General features: G+C 62.8%; 5 protein-coding genes across 6 annotated transcripts; 2 read left to right on the top strand and 3 right to left on the bottom strand.

The window, feature by feature from the left end:
• Nucleotides 1-673: 673 nt before the first annotated feature.
• On the bottom strand, nt 674-4,883 carry NKPD1 (NTPase KAP family P-loop domain containing 1). The gene is made up of 4 exons (XM_049794618.1): nt 4,860-4,883; nt 3,691-3,835; nt 2,776-2,907; nt 674-2,313 (listed from the first exon to the last, which is right to left on the bottom strand). The coding sequence occupies exons 1-4, from the start codon at nt 4,881-4,883 to the stop codon at nt 674-676; spliced, it is 1,941 nt and encodes a 646-aa protein (XP_049650575.1).
• A 1,249-nt stretch (nt 4,884-6,132) lies between these two features.
• On the top strand, nt 6,133-10,887 carry LOC126035743 (galectin-4-like). Its single transcript, XM_049794617.1, has 9 exons — nt 6,133-6,240; nt 6,898-6,986; nt 7,431-7,626; nt 8,079-8,195; nt 8,811-8,861; nt 9,370-9,399; nt 9,479-9,570; nt 9,962-10,130; nt 10,709-10,887. Exons 1-9 carry the CDS (start codon nt 6,211-6,213, stop codon nt 10,850-10,852), a joined length of 918 nt encoding a protein of 305 aa, XP_049650574.1. The 5' UTR covers nt 6,133-6,210; the 3' UTR covers nt 10,853-10,887.
• Nucleotides 10,888-12,586: 1,699 nt separating this feature from the next.
• BLOC1S3 (biogenesis of lysosomal organelles complex 1 subunit 3) lies at nt 12,587-14,247 on the top strand. Its single transcript, XM_049795140.1, has 2 exons — nt 12,587-12,680; nt 13,084-14,247. Exon 2 carries the CDS (start codon nt 13,087-13,089, stop codon nt 13,600-13,602), a length of 516 nt encoding a protein of 171 aa, XP_049651097.1. The 5' UTR covers nt 12,587-12,680; nt 13,084-13,086; the 3' UTR covers nt 13,603-14,247.
• A 396-nt stretch (nt 14,248-14,643) lies between these two features.
• Nucleotides 14,644-17,986, bottom strand: CCDC61 (coiled-coil domain containing 61). Of its 2 annotated transcripts, none has more exons than XM_049795114.1 (14): nt 17,927-17,986; nt 17,162-17,313; nt 16,993-17,075; nt 16,745-16,902; nt 16,488-16,640; nt 16,223-16,394; nt 16,045-16,127; nt 15,806-15,945; nt 15,636-15,714; nt 15,455-15,519; nt 15,264-15,342; nt 15,091-15,154; nt 14,891-14,957; nt 14,644-14,800 (listed from the first exon to the last, which is right to left on the bottom strand). In XM_049795114.1, the coding sequence occupies exons 2-14, from the start codon at nt 17,307-17,309 to the stop codon at nt 14,703-14,705; spliced, it is 1,389 nt and encodes a 462-aa protein (XP_049651071.1). In that variant the 5' UTR covers nt 17,310-17,313; nt 17,927-17,986; the 3' UTR covers nt 14,644-14,702. The 2 variants fall into 2 exon arrangements, with proteins under 2 accessions (XP_049651071.1, XP_049651072.1); XM_049795115.1 differs by having other exon boundaries at nt 17,162-17,335; nt 17,927-17,953.
• Nucleotides 17,987-18,876: 890 nt separating this feature from the next.
• On the bottom strand, nt 18,877-21,216 carry LOC126035740 (RNA-binding protein Nova-1-like). The gene is made up of 3 exons (XM_049794609.1): nt 21,124-21,216; nt 19,648-19,808; nt 18,877-19,479 (listed from the first exon to the last, which is right to left on the bottom strand). The coding sequence occupies exons 1-3, from the start codon at nt 21,214-21,216 to the stop codon at nt 18,942-18,944; spliced, it is 792 nt and encodes a 263-aa protein (XP_049650566.1). The 3' UTR covers nt 18,877-18,941.
• Nucleotides 21,217-21,593: the final 377 nt, after the last annotated feature.

The following is a 21,593-nucleotide window of genomic DNA, read 5'->3' as shown; positions in this document are numbered from 1 at the left end:
CAGGACCCCAAAAAAGCATATTTAAGCCAAGATGTGGAGCGGGAGGTTTAACTGGTTTATTATGGGATGAGCCCAGTGGTCCTGGGGAGCTTCACTGAGCATTCCCAGGGGACGCGGCTCAGGGATGTCCCTGCTTTGGGGCCACCCTGATATGCCAATGGCTACTTCTTGGGGGTGTCCCCAATATCCCCCCCCCCCAGGGACCCACTCACTGGGGGATGGTCCCCAAAGGGGGGTGTGTGGCAGTGGGTGCTGGGGTCCCAGGCATGGGGGGTTGAGTCCTGGGGGGGTGAAGGTCACCCAGATGCTGGGGGTCTCTGGGATGGCAGGGACCCCCCCCCCACCAGGAACCCCCTGGGTCATCTCAGGTCTCCCCTAGTCCCCTCCAGTCTCTCCCAGTGCTCCACAGTCTCTCCCAGTCACCCCAGTTCCATCCTCTGGTGGCATTTTCACCCCCTGCAAGTGTCTTTTCTTGGAGTAGGGGGGGTGGGACAGGAATTGTCCCCATTCTCATCCCCAAACAGGTCCCAAAATATGCCAGGGAGGACAACGAGTCACGGGCATCCTCAGGCCACTGACAGCGGGGACGCCCTGGTGTCACTGTTGTCCAAGCCTATTTTGGGGACCCCACAGCCAGAGGCATCACCCGGAGACGTGATGCTGGTGTCACCCGTCACTCAGGGTGGGGACACTGGACGCCGCGAGACACCGGGGCGGCGGCGGCTTTCTGCAAGCGGTCGAGGCCGCGTAGGAGCCCCATCTTGTGCCGGATGGAGTGGTCCAAGTTGACGGTGACGCCGAGAAAGGCACGGGCATCACGGGCGGTGAAAGGGAAGTCGCAGGCGAGGAAGGTCTGGAAAAGCTCAGGGTCCTCATCCAGGCTGAGGACATTGTGCAACTGCTGCCTTAGGGCGCTCAGTTCCCCCACGTTCTCCTGGAAGATGCTCCACAAGGATCGCATGCCAAAATCCGGCACCGGCTGGCTCTGCCAAGCATCTTCCAGGCACTGCAGCGCCCAGCTCAGTCGGCACGGCCACTGGTCGGCCAACACTACCCAAGCAGCGGCAGCGCGGGGTGAGGGGGTGTTGGGGGTGCCAGCACGGTGCAGGAGGAGCCGTAGGGTGATGGGGATGGTGTTGACAATGCGGCGGACATGGGCGCCGTTGGTGGGGAGGTAACGGGCGAGAGCATCAGCGCTGTCATGGAGGCAGCGGAAAGCCTCGTGGATGCAGCGGACAGCTTCGGCATCTGCTTCCCGCTGGCTGGGAACCACTGGGACGCCCTGGCACTTGGCTCGGCGGCGTTCCACATTGCTGGTGATGATGCGGTACATGAGGTCCTCCCGCGTTTGGACAGCAGCTTCCAAGCATTGCAGGCGGGAGCGGGCACCCATCTCCGGGATGGAGAAGGGCAATGTCACTGTCCGGCTGAGGTAGAGGTAACCGTTGTCGGCAAGACCCTTCATGCAGCTGGTCTGCTCCAGGCAGGGGACAATGACGCTGGGGTCCACGGCCAAGATGAAGATGAAGGGTGTGTTGGCATCGGAGAGCAAGGTGTTCATGGCGTTGAGGACGCCAGCCACCTTCTCTGGGTAGCAGATGTCTAGGCTGGTGATCTCCAGCACCACACGGAGCCGTCGGCGTTCAAAGATCTCCATGAAGGCCAAGAAGTCAACCAGCACCTCCACTTCATTGCGCACCTTGCTCATGAAGCCCAGCTGACTGGTGAACCTCTCACTGTTGGTCAACCGCTCAATCTTCTGCTTCTCGCTAACCAGCAGGTTCTTCAGGACAGACAAAGCTCCCAAAACCAAACTGGAACCTGAGAGCGAGGTGACGGCACTGCCCACCACCTTCAAGGCGTGGTGGTCCTTGATGCCAGGTACCAAGAGGGCTACCAGGAGGATGCTGAGGCCAGCAGCCAGGACAAAGAGCATCCCCCAAAGCTTGAGGCAGGTGCCCTTCTTGAGGACCCACTCCTTTTGGCTGAAGCCAGAGGCGAAGCGGGGTCGGGTGCCCATGACATGGTAGACGCTGAGGGGCAGAGCTCCAAAATGGTGGCGGATGCTGTCGCAGAGGGTGGTGACCAAACCGGCCCAGAGTTTGTCGCAGCCGGCGTACTGCCAGGCGCTGAAGCGGATGAAGATGAACTCGATGTTCTTCCTCCTCAGGTGGCCCTCGGTGATGACGGGCTTGTAGAAGGCCAAATACCAGAGGACCAGGAGCAACCCCCAACCCTCGGGGCTACGTGGCTTCTGGTGGCTCCGGTGCAGCTCGGCCTCTTCCCGCTGTGCCATCTCCTCCCGCATGAAGCCTGAGGAGGGGGGGACAGGGATGGGGGTGAGGGACCAGGGGGTGAAGGTGCCCCCAGATTTTTTGGGGGGGAGCAAATGGGGGAACCCAATGGTGGGGGAGAAATGGGATGGGTGGGATGGGTGCTGGTGCAATGGGGACCCCAAATGTAAGGAGATGTGGGATGGGTGCTCGTGCAAGAGGGACTTCAAATCCAGGGGAGAAATGGATGGGATGGGGTGGGATGGGTGAGGAATCCCTGGGATGGGATGGGGTAAGGGAGTGCTGGTGCAATGGGGGACCCCAAATCCATAGAAGAAAATGGGGTGGTGGGACAAGCAATAGGGACCCCAAATCCAGGGTGCAAACAGGCAGAATGCTGGTACCATGGGGACACCCAGCACGCGGCTGGGGGTGTCTGGGAGGGTCCAGGGGGATGGGGGGGGGGGGGTGACCCATGGTGTCCCCGTGTCCCCACACCCACCGGTGACCTTGTGCAGCAGGGAGTCGAGGCGGTGGCCACAGGGGGCGTAGAAGCCCACAGTGACAGGGGTGGCCGTGTGGCACAGCGTCTTGGAGAGGCAGCGGCAGTAGATGTCATCCTCCGTCAGCGCCTCTGGGGACCGGGAAAGGGACAGTTGGGGTGACCTTGTGTCCCCCCTCCCTCCCCCCCAATGTCTGCAGGCACCAGGGAGCCCAACCCACCCCGCCCCCCATGGGGACATGGGTGCTGCAGTAACAGAGACCCTAAATCGGGGAGGGAGGGGAGCCCTATTGGCAGAGGTTGTAATTAAGGGTGGGGATAATCAATGCCAGGGGATGTGACGCTGATGGGTGCTAGGATCCTGGGATGGGATGGGGTTGGATTGGGTGGCATGGAATGGAGTGGGATGAGATGGGATTGACTTGGCATGGGATGGGATGGGACAGGATGGGGCAGGACAGGATGGGGATGGGGTGGGATGGGATAAGATGGGGTGGGGTGGGGTGGGGTGGGATGCGATGGGGTTGGATTGGGTGGCATGGAATGGGATGGGGTGGGATGGGATGGGATGGGTTTGGGATGGGGTGGGACAGGATGGGATTGATTTGGCATGGGATGGGGATGGGATGGGATGGGGCAGGACAGGATGGGGATGGGGTAGGATGGGATGCGGACGGGATGGGATGGGAATGGGATTGATTTGGGGTGGGACAGGACAAGATGGAGATGGGATGGGATGGAATGAGTTTGGAATGGGGTGGGAAGGGATTGATTCAGGATGGGACGGGATGGGGATGGGATGGGACAGGACAGGATGGGACGGGACGGGATGGGATGGGATTGTCAGGCAGGACAGGAGGGCCTGGTCCCCCCCAGCTGTCCCCATCCCCACAGGTGCCTCCTGTACCCCCATACCTTGGTGCTCCACGGGCTCCACCTCCACGAAGGCGCCGTCACGGCAGGTGCAGGTGTCCCCCCCAGGCCCCAGGCAGGCCAGCCGCTCCTCGTGACACCCCGGGGGTCCCACCGGGGCCCCCCCACACGCCAGTGAGCAGGCACCCTGCCGGATGGAGGGACAAGTGACACCCGCTGCTGCACACCCCAGGGACATGGGAACACCCTGCGGACGTGGGGACACCCCGCGGATGTGGGGACACAGGGACGTGGGATCAGAGCCACCTCATGGTCTTGGGGTGGTTTTGGGGATGCCCCCATCCTTGTCTCCAAGGGCCTCGGGGACCCCACGGCCCCTCCCCGGGTGCCTCTGTGGGGACAATGGGGGGTGACCTGGGTGATGGGGGGGGGGGGTGTCTGGGAGGGGTGTGAGCACAGACTGGGACAGACTGGGACAGACTGGAGTGGGATGATGGGGACTAACCAGGGCACACTGTCCTGCTGGATGCTGGGGGCCAGGCTGCAGCTGGTGCTGGGGACACTGGGGAGCAGGAGCCAGCCTGGACTGGGAGCACTGGGGCCCATGGGGCAGGCTAGACTGGCAGCACTGGTGGTCATGGGGAAGCCTGGACTGGGAGCACTAGGGCAGCCTGAACTGGGGACTCTGGAAGAGTCTGTACGAGGAGCACAGGGTCAGCCAGGACTGGGGACACTGGTCACCATGGGACAGCCTTTACTGGGGATACTGGTGACCATGGGACAGCCTATACGGAAGACACTGGGACAGCCCATACTAGGGACACCAGTGACCATAGCTGAAGCTGTACTGGGGACAGAGGGACAGCCTATACAGGGGACACTGGTCACTATAGCCCAGTCTATACTGGGGATACTGGTGATCTTAGCTCAGCCTATACTGGGGACGCTGGCCACCATATTCCACTCTGTACTGGGGACACTGGTCACCATAGCCCAGCCTATACAGGGGACACCAGTGACCCCAGCCCACCCTGTACTGGTGATACTGGTGACCATGGGACAGCCTATACTGGGGACACTGGTGGCTGGGCTAGGATCACTGGCTGGGCCCCCACACCCTCTCCACCCCCCAGCACCCCCCACAAGCCACCCTATGGCCACCCCCCCACACCCTGGGGCCTCATCCTGCCCCGTCCTCATCCCCGTCCTACCCCAGACAACGCCTCTGGCTCCATCCCCGTCTGCCTCCGGCCACATCGGTCCCTGGCACCGGCTCACCACCGGATTTATACAGAGAGGGGATCAGGATCCGGCCCTGCCACTGCTCGGTCGGGGAGGAAATAATTAGGTGTGGATCAGGCAGAAATTCCGGCTGTGCCGGCGGGAGCTTCTCCTGAGTCAGGGCCCAGCAACGCCCGGTTGGATCCAGCCCCATGGAGGGATTGGGGTGTGGGTTGGGATGGGACGATCCTGCTGGAGACTGGAGGGGGGGAAGGAGATGGCCAGGGAAGGGGATGAGGGGGGCAGAGGGGATATTGGGATGCAGGGATGGGGGGACATGGGGGTTGCAGGGGATGGGGCACATCAGGGATGTGCGGGGACATGGGGGACATCAGGGATGCAGGGGACAGGGGGACACAGGGAACATGGGGGGACATCAGGGATGCAGGGGATATGCGGGGATGCAGGGACATGGAGGGACATTTGGGATGCCGGGGACGGGAGGACATGGGGGATATAGGGGAGATGCAGGGGATGGGGGGGACATTTGGATGGCAGGGGACAGGGCGACATGGGGGGTGAAAGGGACATGGGAGTGCAGGGACATGGGGACACCCCATCAGGCAGGGTCAGGAGCCAGCGGCCGCAGACAGAACTGAGGGGACAGCTGCTGCCCATGGCATGGCCACATCATCATCGCCGTGACATCGCCCTGCCGTCGCCGTGACATTGCCGTGACATCGCCACTTCCTGTGGCTGGTGGCTCCTGCTAGAGGAACCTGCTGGCCCGGGCACATATGGCATCTGCCGGCCACCAGCACTGGTGACACTGGCCGCCCACCAGAATGGGTGACGCTGGCCGGCCACCCACCCCGCCACCAAAAGTGGGATTTTCCACACCAAAACCAGATCTGCCCACACACCCCCGCCCATCCAGGGGACATGGGGGTATGGAAGATGGGGGGGGATGAGAGGGTTGCAAGGACAAGGGGACAAGGAGGGGACACAGGGGACACGGACATGGGAGACAGAGATGCGGGGTCAAGGAGAGGACATGAGGACACGGCTGGCAGGTGGGTGCCCATGGGGACATGGGGACACAGAGTTGGGGTGTCTGGTGGGTCCCAGTGGGGACATGGGGACACAGGTGGCGGGTGGGTCCCTGTGGGGACAAGGGTAACGGGGCCACCCTCTACGCACGTGCCACCATGGAGAACTGAAAGTGAGAGTGGGAGAGGGCAGAGCTCACAAGGGACGGACTGCGCCCGCCCGTGGGATCACCAGCAATCACCAGCACCCAGGGACCCCCCCCAACCAAGGACCCCCAGACCAGCAGCCACCATGGACCCCCAGCCTCCCATCATCAACCCGGTGAGCGGGGCCCTATGGGTTCTATAGGGCCAAGGTGGGGCAGGGGGGAAGGCGGTATATGGGTCCAGAGGAGCTATATGGGGGGCCAGGGAGACCCTATGGTGCCAGAGGATCCTATGTGGGACCAAGGGGGATCCTATGGGGTTGGGGGGACCCTAAGGGTATTCTATGGGGACAGGAGGGTGCCAGGGAGGGGACCATATGGGGGGACCCTATGGGGTTGGGGGAATCCTATGGGATCAGGGGAGACCCTATGGGGCCAGGGGAAACCCTATGGGGGGACCCTATGGCGTCAGGAGGATCCTATGGGGCTGGGGGAGACCCTATGGGGGCACACTATGGGGTTGGGAGGATCCTATGGGACCAGGGAAGACCATTTGGGGGAGGCTATGGGGCCAGGGGGGATCCTATAGGGCTGGGGCGACCCTATGGGGCCCCGGGTATTCTATGGGGCCAGTGGAGACCCTATGGGTGTGGGGGTGACCGTATGAGCCTGAAGGGTCTATATGGGACTAAGGGGGGGGGGGGGTATATAGAACAGGGTGCTGTATGGGGCTGGGGGGCCATGGGGGGGCCCAGCAGTGACATCTGGCCTCAGTGTTGTGTTGTCCCCACCGGGGTTCAACATGTGTCCCCCCCGTCCCTGTCCCCATCCAGAGCATCCCCTTCCTGGGGTACATTTTCGGGGGGCTGAGCAGGGGAAGGATGGTGATAATCCAGGGGCGAGTCCAGCCCCAGGCAAAGAGGTGGGTACCCCCCCCCAGTAACTCCCAGTACCCCCCCAGTATTGCCCAGTGCCCCACCCCAGCAGCCACTACCCCAAGGCTGGCTGGGTGCCATGGGGAAGGGCAAAGGTTGGGTGCAAGGGAGCATGGAAGGGGGAGGGTGCCCCCAAACCGGGGGGCTGGGACCCAAACCGGGGGTGGGATGGGGGGGTGGGGGGGTACCCCCAAACTGGGAGGGTGAGTCCTAAACTGGGAGGGTGACCACTAAACTGGGGAGGGCTGTGTCCCCTAAACTGGGAGGGTGCCCCCTAAACTGGGGGGGTCCCCAAGCTGGTGGGTATGCAAGAAGGTGCCTCCCAACCCGTGGGGGGGCCCCCAACTCATGGGGTCGTTTATTGGGGTGCCCCCCCCCCCAAGGGTGGCGGGAGCGCTGGGTGCCCCCACCCACAGGTGCTGGTGTGGCAGGTTCACAGTGGCCCTGCGGTGCGCGGGGGATGACATCGCCCTCCAGCTGAAATGCAGTTTCTTGGGGCGGCCGATGCTGGTCTGCACCGCACAGCAGGGGCGGCTGTGGGTGTCCGACGAATGCTGTGCCGTCCCCCGCCTCTCCCCCGGGGGGGTCCTCGAGCTCATCATCAGCACCCAGGAGCACGGTTACCAGGTGGGACCCCCGGCCGTGGGTGCTCAGACCCCCCCCCACTTATGGGTGCTCAGACCTCCAGACCCCCAGCTATGGCTGCTTGACCCCCAGCGATGGGTGCTCAGACCTCCAAATGCCCAGCTATGGGTGCTTGACCCCCAGCTATGAGTGCTCAACCCTCAGCTATGGGTGCTCAGACCCCCACCTATGGGTGCTCAGACCCCCATATCTCCTGCTATGGGTGCTCAGACCTCCAGATCCCCAGCTATGGGTGCTCAGACCCCCCCCACCTATGGGTGCTCAGACCTCCAAACGCCCAGCTATGGCTGCTTGACCCCCAGCTATGGGTGCTCGACCCTCAGCTATGGGTGCTCAGACCCCCAGACACCCGTGGTGGGCACAGCCCTGCTCCTGGGTGCATCCCCTTGCCACCCCATCACCCCGATGTCCCCTCTGTCCCTCTGTCCCCGCAGGTGGCAATGAACGGACAGCACGCCCTGGAGTTCCTGCACCGCCTGCCCCTCACTAGCGTCCAGGCCCTCGAGGTCACCGGTGATGTCACCCTCACCTGCATCACCTTCACCGGCTCCGTGAGTACCCCCAGACCCCCCCCCCCACACCGAGTGGGGACATCCAGGGCTTGGGGGCATCCAGGGGGTTTGGGGCATCTGGGGGCATCAGGGACCCCAGGAGTTTGGGGACATCCAGAGGTCAGAGACATCCAGGGGTTGGGGACATCTGGGGGGATCGGGGATTCCAGGAGGTGGGGGACATCCGGGAGGGGGACAGATCTAAGGGGGTTGGGGACATCTAGGGAGTTGGGGACATCTGGGGGCATCGGGGACCCCAGGAAGTTGGGGACATCCATGGGGTTGGGGACATCCATGGACGGTCAGAGATATCCATGTCAAGAGGGACGTCTCGGGGAGGCTGGGGACCCTGGAGGGGTGGGGGCATCTGGGAGGGGGACACACAGGGACCTCCTTCGGGGTGTCTGGGGGGGTGGGGGACACTCAGAGCTTGGGGACATCCGTGGGGTCAGGGACCTCTGGGGGACTTGGGGACTCTGGGAGATTGGGGACATCCAGGGGGGATTGGGGACACCCGGGGGGTGAGCAGACATGCAGGGATGGGGGTCAGTGGTGGGTGATGTCCCCGTGCCGCGGTGGCCCCGTCCCCAACTCTGTGTCCCTCTGCTCCCCCAGAACGCGGCTGCAGGTGCCGGGGCGCCGGCGCTGCCCGCTCCGGTGACACCCGTGAGTGTGGGAGGGCCGGGAGGGGGGGGTCAGGATGCTGGGGCACCCTGGGGTCAGCCCATGTGGGGTGACAAGGGGGGGGCACACGAGGGTCTATGGGGAGGTGGGTATTTGGGTGCATGGGTGTGTGTGAGCACCCATGGGTGCGTGCATGGGTGCCTGTGAGCACCCATGGATGGGTGCACAGGGGTGTGTGAGCACCCACGGGTGGGTGTACAGGCACTTGTGAGCACCCACGGTGGGGTGCATGGGTACGCAGGCGACTGTGAGCACCCACGGGGGGGTGCATGTGTGCACAGGCACTTGCAAGCATCCATGGGTGGGCGCATGGGTGTTTGCGAGCACCCATGGGGGGGTGCACAGGGCCATGCGAGCACCCTGACTCTCCCACCAAGCCCGCAGTGCTCAGCACCCAGCAGGGCTCAGCTGGGAGCACCCATGGGTGCCAGGGGTGACCCGGGGGCCACCCTCACTCCCCCCCCCAGCACCCACTCTCCTCTCCCCACAGTCCAACACTCCGGTGATCATCAGCAACCCGGTGAGCGCAGGGTGAAAGTGGGGTGATGGTGGGTGACGGTGGGTGGGGGGTCCCCAAGGACTGACGAGTGTCCGCGCAGGTGGTCCCCTTCCACATGGTGCTGAGCAAGGGACCCTCGGGCCTGATCCAGCCCATCACTATCGTGGGCACCGTCCTCGCCAATGCCAACAGGTCAGGAGGCTGGGGGGGGGGGGGGCGCAGGGGGCTGCTGGGGAGCAGGGGGCTGTGGGGGGTCAGGGTGCTGATGGGGGGGGTCAGGCTGCTGATGGGGGGGGGGGTCAGGAGGCTGCTGTGGCGGGGCAGGGGGCTGCAAGAGGTCAGGGGACTGGGGGGGGTTTAGGGGGCTGCGATGGGGGTTCAGGGTGTTCCAGAAGGTAAGGATGTTGCAGGATTTGGGGTCCATGGGATTCCAGGGCTGGGTGCTGGATGTTGCGGGGGGGGCCCAGGGCTGGGTGCTGGGGGGTTTCAGGGCTGGGTGCCGGATGGGTCCATGGCTGAGTGCTGGATGCTGGAGGGGTCCAGTGGTGGGTGGTGGGTGCCGGACGGGTGCCCCCGGACGCAGGTTCCACGCCAACCTGTGGAGCAGCGCCTCCGGGGACCTGGTGCTGCACGTCAACCCCCGCCTGCGCGAGGGCGTGCTGGTGCGCAACACCCGCCAGCACGGGTCCTGGGGGCCCGAGGAGCGGCAGACCACCGGACCCATGCCCTTCCAGCGTGGACAGCCCTTCCAGGTGAGCCACCACCTGTGCCTGGCTCTAGGCCTGACACCGGCTGTGGTCCCAGTCCTGGTCCTGGTCCTGGGTGTCATCCCAGTCCTGGTCCCGGTCCTAGTCTTGGTTCTGGACCTGGACGTGCTCATGGTCCCAGTCCCCGTCCCGGTCCTGGTCTTGGACATGGTCCTGGACATAGTGTTGGTCTTTGTCCTGGTCCCAGTCCTGGTCCCAGTCCTGGTTCTGCTCCTGGACTTCGTCTTGGTCTTTGTCCCAGTCCTAGTCCTGGCCTTAGCCCCTGTCCTGGTCCCAGTTCTGGTCCTGATCCTAGTCCTAGTCCCAGTCCCTGTCCTGGCCCAGGACATGGTCCTGGTCCTGGTCCCAGTCCCCATCCCAGTACTGGTCCCAGTCCTGATCCTGCTCCCAGTCCTGGTCCTGCTCCCAGTGCTGATCCTGGGACCAGTCCTGCTTCTGGTCCTGATACTGGTCCCAGTCCCAGTCCCAACCCAGCTCCTGCCGGGTGGGTGTCCCTGGGGGTGGGTGCCCCCAGGGGGCTGGGGGTCCCTGTCCCCCATGGTGACATCCCCCATGTCACCCAGCTGGAGATCCGGCCACTGAGCCAGGCCTTCGCCCTCTGGGTGAACGGGCGCCACGTCTGCGACTACAGCCACCGGCTGCCACCAGCCACCATCGACCAGCTGGAGGTGGCCGGGGACGTCACCCTCGCCTGCGTCACGTGCTGAGCCACCCCCCCATCCTGGGGACACCTGCCATCGGGCACCAGGCTCAGGGACAGGGATGAGGGTGGGATGGGGACAAGGATGGGGATGGGGACGGGAACGAGGACATGGTGGGGATGAGGACATGGTGGCTCTGGGCACAGGGATGGGGACAAGGATGGGGAGAGGGACAAGGTCAGGAGAGGGGACAAGGACATGGCAGCTCTGGACACAGGGAAAGGGCAGGGATGGGGACAGGGATGGGGACAAGGGCAGGGTGGGGGACAAGGGCAGGGATGGGGACAAAGACAGAGGTGGGGACAAGAACATGGTGGCTCTGGGCACAGGGATAAGGGCAGGGATGAGGACAAGGATGGGATGGGGAAAAGGACGTGGTGGCTTTGGGTACAGGGATGGGAACGGGGACAATGATGGGATGGGGACAAGAACAGGGAGGGAGACAGTGATGGGGTGGGGGACAACGATGGGAATGGTGATTCAAAGAAATTAACTCAATAGTTTGATTAACTATTAAGTAGCTATTCTTTATTAGCAGCGCTGGATGCACGGGGGATCGCTCCACCTATCGTGCATACAGTTCCACAATTTACCAGAAATTTATACAATGTAAATATACATATTCATAGGGTTACTCAATACAAAACATACATATGCATAAGTGAGGCGGAGTAATTAAAAAGGCTTGTGTCAGCAATTCTAAAATGTATATGTTATCATTGCGCAGGCTCAGATTTGTCTCTGGTAGTCGTTTACTTCTTCAGGGGTTTTATCTTCCTCTTCCTCTTCTGACTTTTAGACGAACTTTAGTCATCTACGCATGCTCTCTTCTTACTAGGCAATTATAACAGTTTTATGGTTGCTTCTCATACACCTTATCTTAGACCTATATTTCAGTTCTCGTTATCACTTCCTTGGTTAACCCATCCGTCCTTGACGAGTACCGGTCCCTGACAAACTTAATCCCTGGCAAACACCAGTCCTTGGTAAGCAGTGTTACAAGAATCATATGGTCACGAGAACAAAGGCAGGAGTTCGTATCTTTGCCAGCCCTATCTATTCAAGCAAGGCCTCTACTTGTGCCTTCTCGACAAGATCGTAAATTTATCAAACATTTAATTAACTTTTGTGATTGTTCATGGTTCCTCCGTCTTGCTCATCACTCCCAAGTACCAGCCTTCTGCCAGGCTTAATCCTTGACAAACACCAGTCTTTGGTATGTAAAGTTACAGAGAGACAATCATTAAGTAATTAGCAGTTCGTTCTCTGTATCAATGGGGACAAAAACATGGTGGCTTTGGGCACAGGGCAGGGGACAAGGACATGGCGGCTCTGGGCACAGGGCTGGGGACAAAGCCAGGGGTCTCTCCGGGCAGGGGCCACCCCAGGCCTGTGAGTGTGTGTCCCCGGCCCCCGCTGTCCCCCCCCATATCCCTGCAGGACCCCCGTTAAACCAGTCACCTGCTCTCCCCGTGTCCCCGTGTCCCTGGGGCAGGGTGGGGACATCGGGGCCTCCCTGGGGGGGGTGACATGGGGGTTGGGGACAGGGGGCACCCAGGAGTGTCGTGTCCGTGTCCGTGTCCGTGTCCGTGTCCGTGTCCGTGTCCGCGTCCGTGCCCCCCAAGCGCCGCAGCGCTCCCCGCCCGGCTCCCGCCGCTAGGGAACAGTGCGCACCACCCGCTCCCTGCCCCGCGCATGCGCGACTCCCCGCACAGCAGCGCCCCGTTCGCCATGTTGTGTGAGGGCACTTCTGGGGTAACGGCCGGGCGTCGCACGTGATGCGGCGGTCGCGCGGGCCGCCCATCATGTGACCTGCGGCGGCGCCGGGAAGGAGGTGGGAGATCTCCCGGGGGAGGGGTCCCGTGGGGCTGGGCCGGGGGTGGGGGGACACGGTTTAAGGGGCCCGGGAGTCCCTGTTGTACCGCGGAGAGGGGATCTGGGGGTCCCCGTGCGGCTTGCGGCGGGGGGGGGGGGGGAGGCTCTGGGATCGCCATGGGGCTGGGGCGGTTTGGGTGGCGCGGGGATCCCTATGGGGCCGAGGAGGAGGATCTGGGGGTCCCCGTGGGGCTGGGGGGCCGGGTGGGGGATCTGAGCACAGAGGGGGGGGTAGACACTCTGCAGGACCCTGGGGCCAAGGCCGGAGCCCTGCCCCCCCAGGTTGGGGTCGCTGGGGGGGGGGGTGCTGCCGCCCTGACTCCCCCCCCGCCCCGCCTCCCTCCCTCTGTGTCCTCCCCCAGGCCATGGCCGCCCCCGGCCCCCTCAGGGTGGTGCCGGGCGAAGCCTCCGAAAGTGACTCGGAGCCGGAACTGCTGGTGGGGGTGGCTGGGGGTGTCCCCGGTGCCGGGCTGAAGGTGCCAGGTGAAGCCTCTGAGACCGAAGAAGAGGAGGAAGAAGAGAAGGAGGAAGAAGAACGGGGAGGGCAGAGGCCGAAGCTCCCCCCGGTGACGGCAGAGGAGCCGGCAGCGATTTGGGGGGGCGGCCAGGGGGGCCCCTCGCTGCTGCAGCAGCGGCTGTGGGAAGGTTCGGGGAGGTTGCGGGGGGCAGTGGGCAGCACCTTACGGCAAAGCTACGGCACTGCTGCCCGGCACCTGGGGGGACTGGGGGGGGCCCTGGGTCGGGCGCAGGCAACTGCCGCCGCCGCCGCTCACTGCCTGCGCCTGGCTCGCCGCGACCTGCGTGCCGTGGCCGCCACCGTCGATATCGTCACCGCCTGCCGCCTCCTGCCCGAGATCCACGGGGAGCTGCTGGCGCTCTGACTGGGACTGGTGGCTTGACAGAACCGCCAGTGCCACCAGCATCTGGCACGGCGGTCAGTACCGGCAGCAGCATCGCTGGCTGACATCATCTGCCTGGTGTCTGCAGGCAGTTGCCAGCAGCAGCAGCGTCCTCTTGACATCACCAACATCCTCATGGCGTCAACAGCATCCTTGTGCTGTCACCAAAATCCTCATGGCGTCACTGGCATCGTCGTGGCATCACCGGCATCTTCATGGCATTACCAGCATCCATGCGGCATTACCAACCTCCTCATGGCATCACCGGCACCGTGTCCTCTGCAGCAGGGTGGTCGCCACCAGCATCGTCACCTCAGTGTCTTCCCAAGGGTGCGGTCGTGGTGGCTGCGGCACCCCACGCCGTCCCCAAAGACCTCCACACTGGGGTGCCATCATGACTGGTGTAGCCGTGGTGGCACCAAATGGTGGCTTTGGCACAGAGACAGCCCGCCTGGCCCCCCCCAGGACTTCTGCGCTCTGGAGACATCATCACCGGTGGCCTCGTGGCCGGCTGCCACCATCACCGAACTGTGGCCCCGGCTCGGTTCCAGCCACTCGTCCCCACATGCCACCATTTTGTGTGATCCGGAACCGAATAAAGCCCTGGCGGTGTCACCGCTACAGTGAGCTTGGCCAGTGCCATGGGGACAGCGGTGTCACCAGAGGGGGAACAGGGACACCCTGCGGTGTTCGGCTGTGGCAGTGGGGGGGACAGGGTAACGGTGACATGGGTGCTGGTGTCACATCACAGTGGCCCTCGAGCTCAGTGGTGGGACAGGAGTGTGGTATCCCGAAGCCCTGGCACTGTCCCTTGCCACCCCCGGTGATGTCCCTGCTGTCCCCAGCAGCAAGACATGGTGCGGGGACATGTGACAGCCCCGCCTCAAGAAGCAGGACACGCTGTGGGCCCACACAAGGGTTTATTTGGGGGGAGGATGGGTGCAGATGATGACACTTGCCCCATGCCAGCATTGTCACCCCCTGGGGACACGCGCGGGGGGGGGGGGGGGGGGGGGGGGTGGTGAGGTTCCCCAGGGGGGTTCTGGGGGTCCCCAGGGGGTGGTCCAGGGCTCCTGGGGGGGTCACGTGCGGGTGTCCAAGCTGTCCATGTACTCCTGCAGTGCCTGCAGCCGGGCGTCGATCTCGGCCAGCTCGGCCGAGGGCTCCTCATAGCGGTTCTCTGCAGGGGGGGACATAGGAAAATGGGGTAAAAAGCGCCTAAATTGGCAGGGGGAGCACCCCAAAAATGCAGGGGCAGGGGGCAGCTCACCTTTACCGGGGCGCTTGCCAGCAGCACTGCCTGTGGGTGGTTTGTGGCCAGCAGCTGGGCGAGGGACCTGGGGGTGGAGGGAGGCAGAGGGGTGGCACCAATGTGTGTCTCCCCCGCCACCACGGTCACCCTGCTTTGGGGGTGCAGGGGGGGACCCCAAAAAGAGAGGGGGGGTCCCAGGAGTCTGGGCAGCCACTCACCATGCCGGGGCCGTTGGAGGACGAAGCACTCAGGGGTCTCCGGGTACGGCTTACCCTCCTGCCCCTACCCAAAGTGTGGGGGGGGTGGTTTAAGGGGTGCCTGGGGTGGGGCTCAGGGTGCCCTGGGGAGGGGGGGAACCCAGGCGTCCTGCCCGCCCCCCCCCGGTGCTTACCTTGGGGGCAGGGGCTCGGAGCGCTCATCAGCTTCACTGCCAGAGCTCACTGCCGAGCGCCGGCTCCGGAAGCTTTCGGCTGCCAGGAGAAATGGGGGGAGTGAGCAAGCTTAGGGAAGGAGCCCCAGCACCCAGTGGGTGCCCCCCCACCCCAGGGTGCCCCCTACCCAGCCCTCGTGTTCTCCACTCACCCGAAGAGCTGCGGCCGTGGCTTCTCGCTGGGCTGGTGCTGCCAAAAGCCGCTCCGCGCCGCTGGCTGCACCCAAAGAAGACAGTGGCAAGGGGTGGGAGGACAGAGGGAGAGCCCCCCCCCCAAGTCCCTAGGTAGTGGGGGAGGCAGGGGACGGTGACAACCCTGGTGTCACCGCTTACTTTTTCAGCTCAGTCTCCTTCTGCCGGCGCTGCCGGGCTCTGACGAAGGCGGTGGGGTCGAAGCGTGCCGGGCGGGGGCCTGGCAGGGAAGGGCTGAATGCTGTTGTGTCCATCCCATGTGTGTGTGTCCCCACCACAACACTCCACGTGTGTCCTCAAATGTCCCTTACCTGCCGGCGATGGGGACCGCGCTGGGAGATGGCCCTGGCTACCACTGCGACTCTCTCGAGATGTCGAGCGCGGCGGCCAGGCACACAATGGGGAACATCGCTCCTGGGAACGAGGGGCTGTGCTGACGGGCGACCGGTGGCTGCCGAGGAGACCAGCGCCATGAGGTGGGGGTGACAACACACGGGGGGGCACCCCAGGCTCATGGGGGGGGCCCCCAGGCACCCCACCCTGGCCTCACCCCCTCTTGCAGGAGGCCAACTCAGCCGTCAGGTTCTTCACACGGAGCTGCAGCCTCCGCTCTGACGCCTTTGCCTCCGCCAGCTGCAAGGAGAGGGGGGGGGCGGAAAAATTCACCACGCCACCAGCGACCCCCCACCCCAGCGCCATCAGCAGCCCCCCAACCAGCGGCAACCCACCTCGGCAGTCAGCTGCCGGTGTTCACGTTGGTGCCGGGCTTTCTCCCGCAACAACTCATCCTCCAAACGTCTCGCTGCTCGTCGCAGCACTGTCGTTGTCACTGTCCCACCGTCCGGCTCTCGCCGTAGTGCTGCTTCCGCTGCCCGTTTCTCTTCCAGCGCCCGCTGCAGCCTAGTGGGAGGTGGCGGGGTGGTGTTTTTGGGGGGGTCCCTCCGCTCTGACTGTAAGACAGGGGGTTTCCTGAGCTCTTCCCACGTCACTCACTCATCCCGCAGGCGCCGGATCTCGGCGTCTCGGCGATCTTCCCCATGCCGAGCTCGGAGCTGCGCCAGCTCATCCCTCAGCTCCCGCACTAGTTTGCGCAGCGCAGCAGGATCTGGCCTCCCTGCGTAGGGCAGCGGCAGCGGGTAGTGGATTCTAGGCGGGGTGGGAGGGAACCAGACACGCAGTGGGGTGACGGTGATGTCCCCTCTGCCATGTCCCCCCACCTGGTGTGTTGTGTGTCCCCCTCCTCGTGTCACCTGTCAAACTCGACGGAGTAGACGAGGATGAGGTAACGCTTGGCACTGAGCAGGGAAGCGGCGGAAGCAGGGGGCCGGGTGATTGCCCCCACTTTCCGACTACGTAGGGTTTCCAGGTCAGCATAGGTGAGCAGCTCAAGACTGACGGACTCACTGCTCTGCAGAGGGGAAAAGTTTTGGGGGGGAGAGGCTGAACCCCCCCTCAAAACGCCACAGTGATGGCGTGGGGGGAGTGGCACTGATCTCACCTGCATCAGTGCCGACTCCAACATGCTGCAGAAAATCCCAAACTGCTTGAAATTCCCTGTTTTGTGGGTCAGGTCCTCGATGACTGCAAAGAAGAGCAGAGCTTTGGTTGGTCAGCGTTCATGGGGGGTGGTGTCTCCTCAGTCTGTGTGTGTGTCCCCCGAGACTCACAGGCAGCATCAAACTCGCCCCTCCACTGGTCAGCAGTGAGGTGAGCCTCCACCTCCACCTCCAGCGCTGACCGGGCGAGGGTCAGCCGGACGGTGTGCCCGCCGTGCCGGAAGGCGCAGTCGGCCTGAAGATATCGTGGCTCTCCCATGGTGCTGGAAAGAAGCGGGGGGGAATCTGCAGGGTGGGGGGCACCCTTGGAAGGCAGGGGGGCATCCCCAGGAGATGGGAGGGGGCACACCTGGGAAAGGGGATCCAGGTTCAAGGGACTTGGGGACTGGGGGGGGGGGGGATTCTAGGGTGGTGGGTGCATGGGGGGGAGCGGAATTGCTGGGCAGGGGGGGAAGGGCAGATTTTGGGGGGATGCTGATGAGGGGTGCAGGAGGGGAGGTAACTGGAGGGGACCCCAGGGCATTTGGGGAGCAGAGCTTTTGGGGGCGGGGTGGGGCACCTTGAAGGGGTGGAGGGAGCACAAAGGGATACAGGGGGAGCCCAGGGCTGGGGGAGGCTGCTTGGGGAAGGAGGGGGGAGCCCAGGGTTTGGCGGGGGTGTTTTGAGGGGCTCCGGGGGGGGGGGCGGGGGCTGTTCTGGGGGTGCCGGGGGTGGCCCCGGGGGCCTATTTAGCGGCAGATACCGGGAGAAGCCGGAGCCTGGGGGGGAGGGGGTTGCTGGGGGCCGGAGGGCCCCCCCCGGCCGGTCACCGGGCCGAGGGAAGGAGCGGGCCCCGGGGACAGCCCGAGGAACCCGGCCCCGGTCGCGGTCACTCACCGCCCGCCGCGGTCCTTCGTCGCCTCAGCCGCAACCCCGCCCCGCAGCAGCTCTGCTCCCGCCCCATTGGCCGGTGACGCCTGATTCCGCCGTCTCATTGGCTCCTGTCGCCGCCTGTCACCTGACGCCCCGCCTCCCTGCAGGCGGCCGTTAGCCGCTTCCCGCACCCTCTTGCTCCCCTCAAGCCTCCCGCTCCTATTGGCTGTCAGACGGAGCCCGCCTCTCATCTCCGCTTCATCACTGGTTGCTGTGGCTATCAGTCATTTCCCCCGGGAAGGGGAGGAGCTACCTGTGCCTGTGACGCCCCCTGCTGGGAAGGAGTGGCGAGTTTGACGCAGGCGCCAGGGAGGCCCCGCCCCCTGTCATTGATCGCGGCGTCGCCCCGCCCCTTCGCCATTGATAGCTGCGACGCCCAGTTCCATTCACGCCCGCGGCGAGCACGGAAGGGGGGGGACAGGGGGCGGGGTGGGGGGACATGGAAGAGAGAGGACCCCTGGGGCTGGGGGATGAGGAGGGGTCGGGGGGGGGAGGACGCGACGGTGGGGGCGGGGCACAGACAAGGGTGGGGCAACTGAACCTCGAATCAGTTTTATTAATGGGGGGGGGAGAACCCCCACATTAGGCAAATACGTACAGAAAGAAGGGGAGGGGCGGGGCGGGGGGTCCCCAATACCCCCAACACTCGTCTGGTGTCCCCCCTCCATGTCATAGGGTGCTGCCCTGCCCCCCAAGGGTGTGTCACCCCCCCCCCACCATGGTCCATCAGATACCTGGGTGATGCCACCACTGGGGTGACACTGTGGTGCCACCCAAGGGTGCTGGAGCGATGCCACCATTCCTGGGGTGACAACTTGGTTGCCAAAACCATGGCTGTTGGCCACCCAAGAGACTTTCAGAGATGCCACAATGCCCATGGCACACCCAAGGATGCCAAAACCACAGCTGTGGGCCACCCAAGGGACCTTCAGAGACGCCACCATGGTCATGGGACACCCCAGCCACTGGGTGACCAGTCCTAGCCCACTTTGGGCAGGTTGGTGGTCCTCACACCCTGCTTGTAGGTGACATGTTGGCTGATGAGATGCTGGGCGGCTTGGGTGGCAGCAGGGGGACCTTTGATTGTGATTTTGTGGTTGAGTGTGCTGGGGATGGAGTCACCCTTCTTGGAGATCTGGATCCGGGTGCCTGTCAGCTCCTGGTACTCCACCAAGGTCTTCCCCCCCTTGCCCAGGATGGCATCCACCAGGTTCTCTGGCACCACGATCTCCACCAGCTCCTTGGTGCCCTCAATCAGCTTCTCAGGTGCCAAAAACAAGTCAGTGGCCACTAAGAGAATGGTGGCAGTGGCCACCGGGGCCAAGTAACCATGGGTGGTGGGCAACAAACCCAAGTCAAAGGTGGGCACCACCAGGCTGGCAACTGCACCGTTCGCATAGGAAGCCAAGAGGTTGGTGGCTGCTGCCAGATTCACACCAGTGACCACCACTGCTGAACCCAAGCCCAGCCCCACCGCTGGGTTGTAGCCATAACTGGCCAAGGTGTTCAAGGTGGTGCTGATGGCCAGACATGGCCAAAACAGTTTTTACCTGCTGCTGCTAAAACCAGGAGCGCTGGTGAAGGCACCCAAAGTCCCAGGAGCACCCAAGATGGCAGCGGTTGAGTGCAAGGTGTCTGTGGAGCTGGAGTAGGGCTAACCGGTGGGATTGGAGTTTGCCACTGGCCTGGTGATGTTGGCATAGCTGACGTTGAGACAACTGTTGTTCTGTGGATCCTCCTGGATCTTGCAGATGATGACGTGGATGGTGACATGGAGCTGGGTGGATTTGCTGTGGACCATCACCACCCAATCCTGGAGCTTGAGACCCTCTGGCTTCTGGCTGAGCTGCACCCAATGTTAAAGAATTTACGAATGTGGGTTTCTCTAGGTTTGCTTTATTCACAACTCAGAGTTGGGCCACCACTGAAGTGAATGGCAAGCCTCCAAAAGTTTTCAAATCTTTTATACTCTTCTGCCACCCACTGCCTAATCCAAAGTCTCTGTAATTTTCCAGTCGATTCTCTGTTCTCATATTGATATCATCCGTCATCTTATCTCATCCATTCTCCATTCTCATGTCTTAGTTCTTCTGGGATTGGTGGTCATGGGCAGAAAGTCTCCGGTCACCATCATCACCTATCTTCTTACACTTCAAAGGTATCTATGAGTCTCCAGGAAAACTACTCAGGTTATGTTATTAATTTATCTTCTTCTAAAGTTGATCACTTACTCTCATGTCTTAGGTCTAAGACGTATGATCCTTTCTCTGTCGATTCAGCTTGACTAGATTCTAAGCCAGCCATGAAGTGAGAGCCTTATAAACAATTAAGCAACTCAGATATTGTTTTATATGCACCTGCATTCTATTAATCTTCTCTAAGCCAATTTCTAATCATTAGTTATATGTCTAATATTGTTGGGGGATGCAACAAGTCTACGGAATTCCTGACAGTTTGAGAACAGCGCGACCTTGAGCAGCTTGTAGTATATCCTTGAGAAGTCTGGAAAGATCCGAGAAGACCAGTACGAAAACAAGGTAGTGATAAGAAGAACCGTCCTGACAAACTCACCAATCATGAATTGTTAGTTACTAACTAAGCCAATCATATACTAACACATACTCTGAAAAAGGGGATAAAAAGGTGTGTTAGAACAATAAAGTAGCCATTTTGCATGATCTATTACTTGTCGTGTCCGTCTCTACCGCGACATAATATGAATAGTCTTATGCAACAAAACAAATAGTCTTAAAACAATGAGGCTTAAGGCCTAGTTCCTTTTACACCTAAAACCCCAATTTCTCCATGACAGCCTTTGCTGTCGTCCCCCCACTTTGCTGATGATGAGCCTCGCTGTGCTGTTGGGCACGATTGGCTTGGCCTGGTGGAGGGGGGGGGTAAGTAGAGGGTGGGGACTAGGGGGGGTTGGGGGACATGGGGGGCTGAGGGCTATAGGGGGCTGGGGCTATGGGATGAGGATTATGGGGCCATAGCAGTCTTGGGGGGTATGGGATGAGGGCTATGGGGCACTGGGGCTATAGGGCAATGGGAACTATTGGGGCTGGGGGCTATGGGGACAGGGGACATGGGGCCATATGGGGCTGGGGGCTATGGGGGGCTGGGGAGGGGGACGGGGGGTCACTGGAGGGACGCGGCCTCACTGGTTCAGCACCACGGACAGCGGCGGCGGCGGCGGGGGGGTCGGGGCGGGGCGAGTGGTGAGGGGCGGAGCCACGGGGGGCGGGGTACCCCATGCCCCGCCCCCCGTGCTGACTACAGTGCCATGGCAGTGGCTCCATCACCTGGGTACCACCTCCGTTGCCACGGCAACGACCTCAGCAACGAGGACGGGGCCAATCCCACAAGGGTGGGGCCATCCTCAGCCTTTATACCCCCAGCCCTCCCAGCCCCTATACGCTCCCCCCGCCATCCCCGGGACCGGCCCCGGAGTCGTGGGGATGGTGGGAGGGTCCTGGGGGTCTTCACCGCCGGTCTGGGAGCCCTTGGTACTGGAGGCCTCCTGGGGGGTCCCGCTTACGGAAGACGGGGGGAGGGGTCGTCCATGGGGCACCGGCAGCGGTGGGGCGGGGCGAGGACGGAGAAGAGGCGGAGCCAGAGAGGGATGGGACCG

Source organism: Accipiter gentilis, chromosome Z, assembly GCF_929443795.1.
Source record: "Accipiter gentilis chromosome Z, bAccGen1.1, whole genome shotgun sequence".
Taxonomy (NCBI): Eukaryota; Metazoa; Chordata; class Aves; order Accipitriformes; family Accipitridae; genus Astur; species Astur gentilis.
The sequence above is the reverse complement of the archived record's forward strand: the minus strand, read 5'-3'. Positions and strand labels throughout refer to the sequence as shown.

Coding starts and splice junctions, on each gene's coding strand:
- NKPD1 (XM_049794618.1), bottom strand. CDS start 4,883: ATGGAGCCAGAGGCGTTGTCTGGG. Junction 3,836..4,859: donor AGCCAGAGGCGTTGTCTGGG/GTAGGACGGGGA, acceptor TCCATCCGGCAG/GGTGCCTGCTCACTGGCGTG. Junction 2,314..2,775: donor CCTGCTGCACAAGGTCACCG/GTGGGTGTGGGG, acceptor CCCCCTCCTCAG/GCTTCATGCGGGAGGAGATG.
- LOC126035743 (XM_049794617.1), top strand. CDS start 6,211: ATGGACCCCCAGCCTCCCATCATCAACCCG. Junction 8,862..9,369: donor TGCCCGCTCCGGTGACACCC/GTGAGTGTGGGA, acceptor CTCTCCCCACAG/TCCAACACTCCGGTGATCAT. Junction 9,571..9,961: donor GTCCTCGCCAATGCCAACAG/GTCAGGAGGCTG, acceptor CCCCGGACGCAG/GTTCCACGCCAACCTGTGGA.
- BLOC1S3 (XM_049795140.1), top strand. CDS start 13,087: ATGGCCGCCCCCGGCCCCCTCAGGGTGGTGCCGGGCGAAGCCTCCGAA.
- CCDC61 (XM_049795114.1), bottom strand. CDS start 17,309: ATGGGAGAGCCACGATATCTTCAGGCCGACTGCGCCTTCCGGCACGGC. Junction 15,946..16,044: donor TTGGCCTCCTGCAAGAGGGG/GTGAGGCCAGGG, acceptor TCTCCTCGGCAG/CCACCGGTCGCCCGTCAGCA. Junction 14,801..14,890: donor TGGCAAGCGCCCCGGTAAAG/GTGAGCTGCCCC, acceptor CCCCCCCTGCAG/AGAACCGCTATGAGGAGCCC.
- LOC126035740 (XM_049794609.1), bottom strand. CDS start 21,216: ATGGGGTACCCCGCCCCCCGTGGCTCCGCCCCTCACCACTCGCCCCGC. Junction 19,809..21,123: donor CTGTCCGTGGTGCTGAACCA/GTGAGGCCGCGT, acceptor CATTGGGTGCAG/CTCAGCCAGAAGCCAGAGGG. Junction 19,480..19,647: donor AGCTATGCCAACATCACCAG/GCCAGTGGCAAA, acceptor TCTGGCCATCAG/CACCACCTTGAACACCTTGG.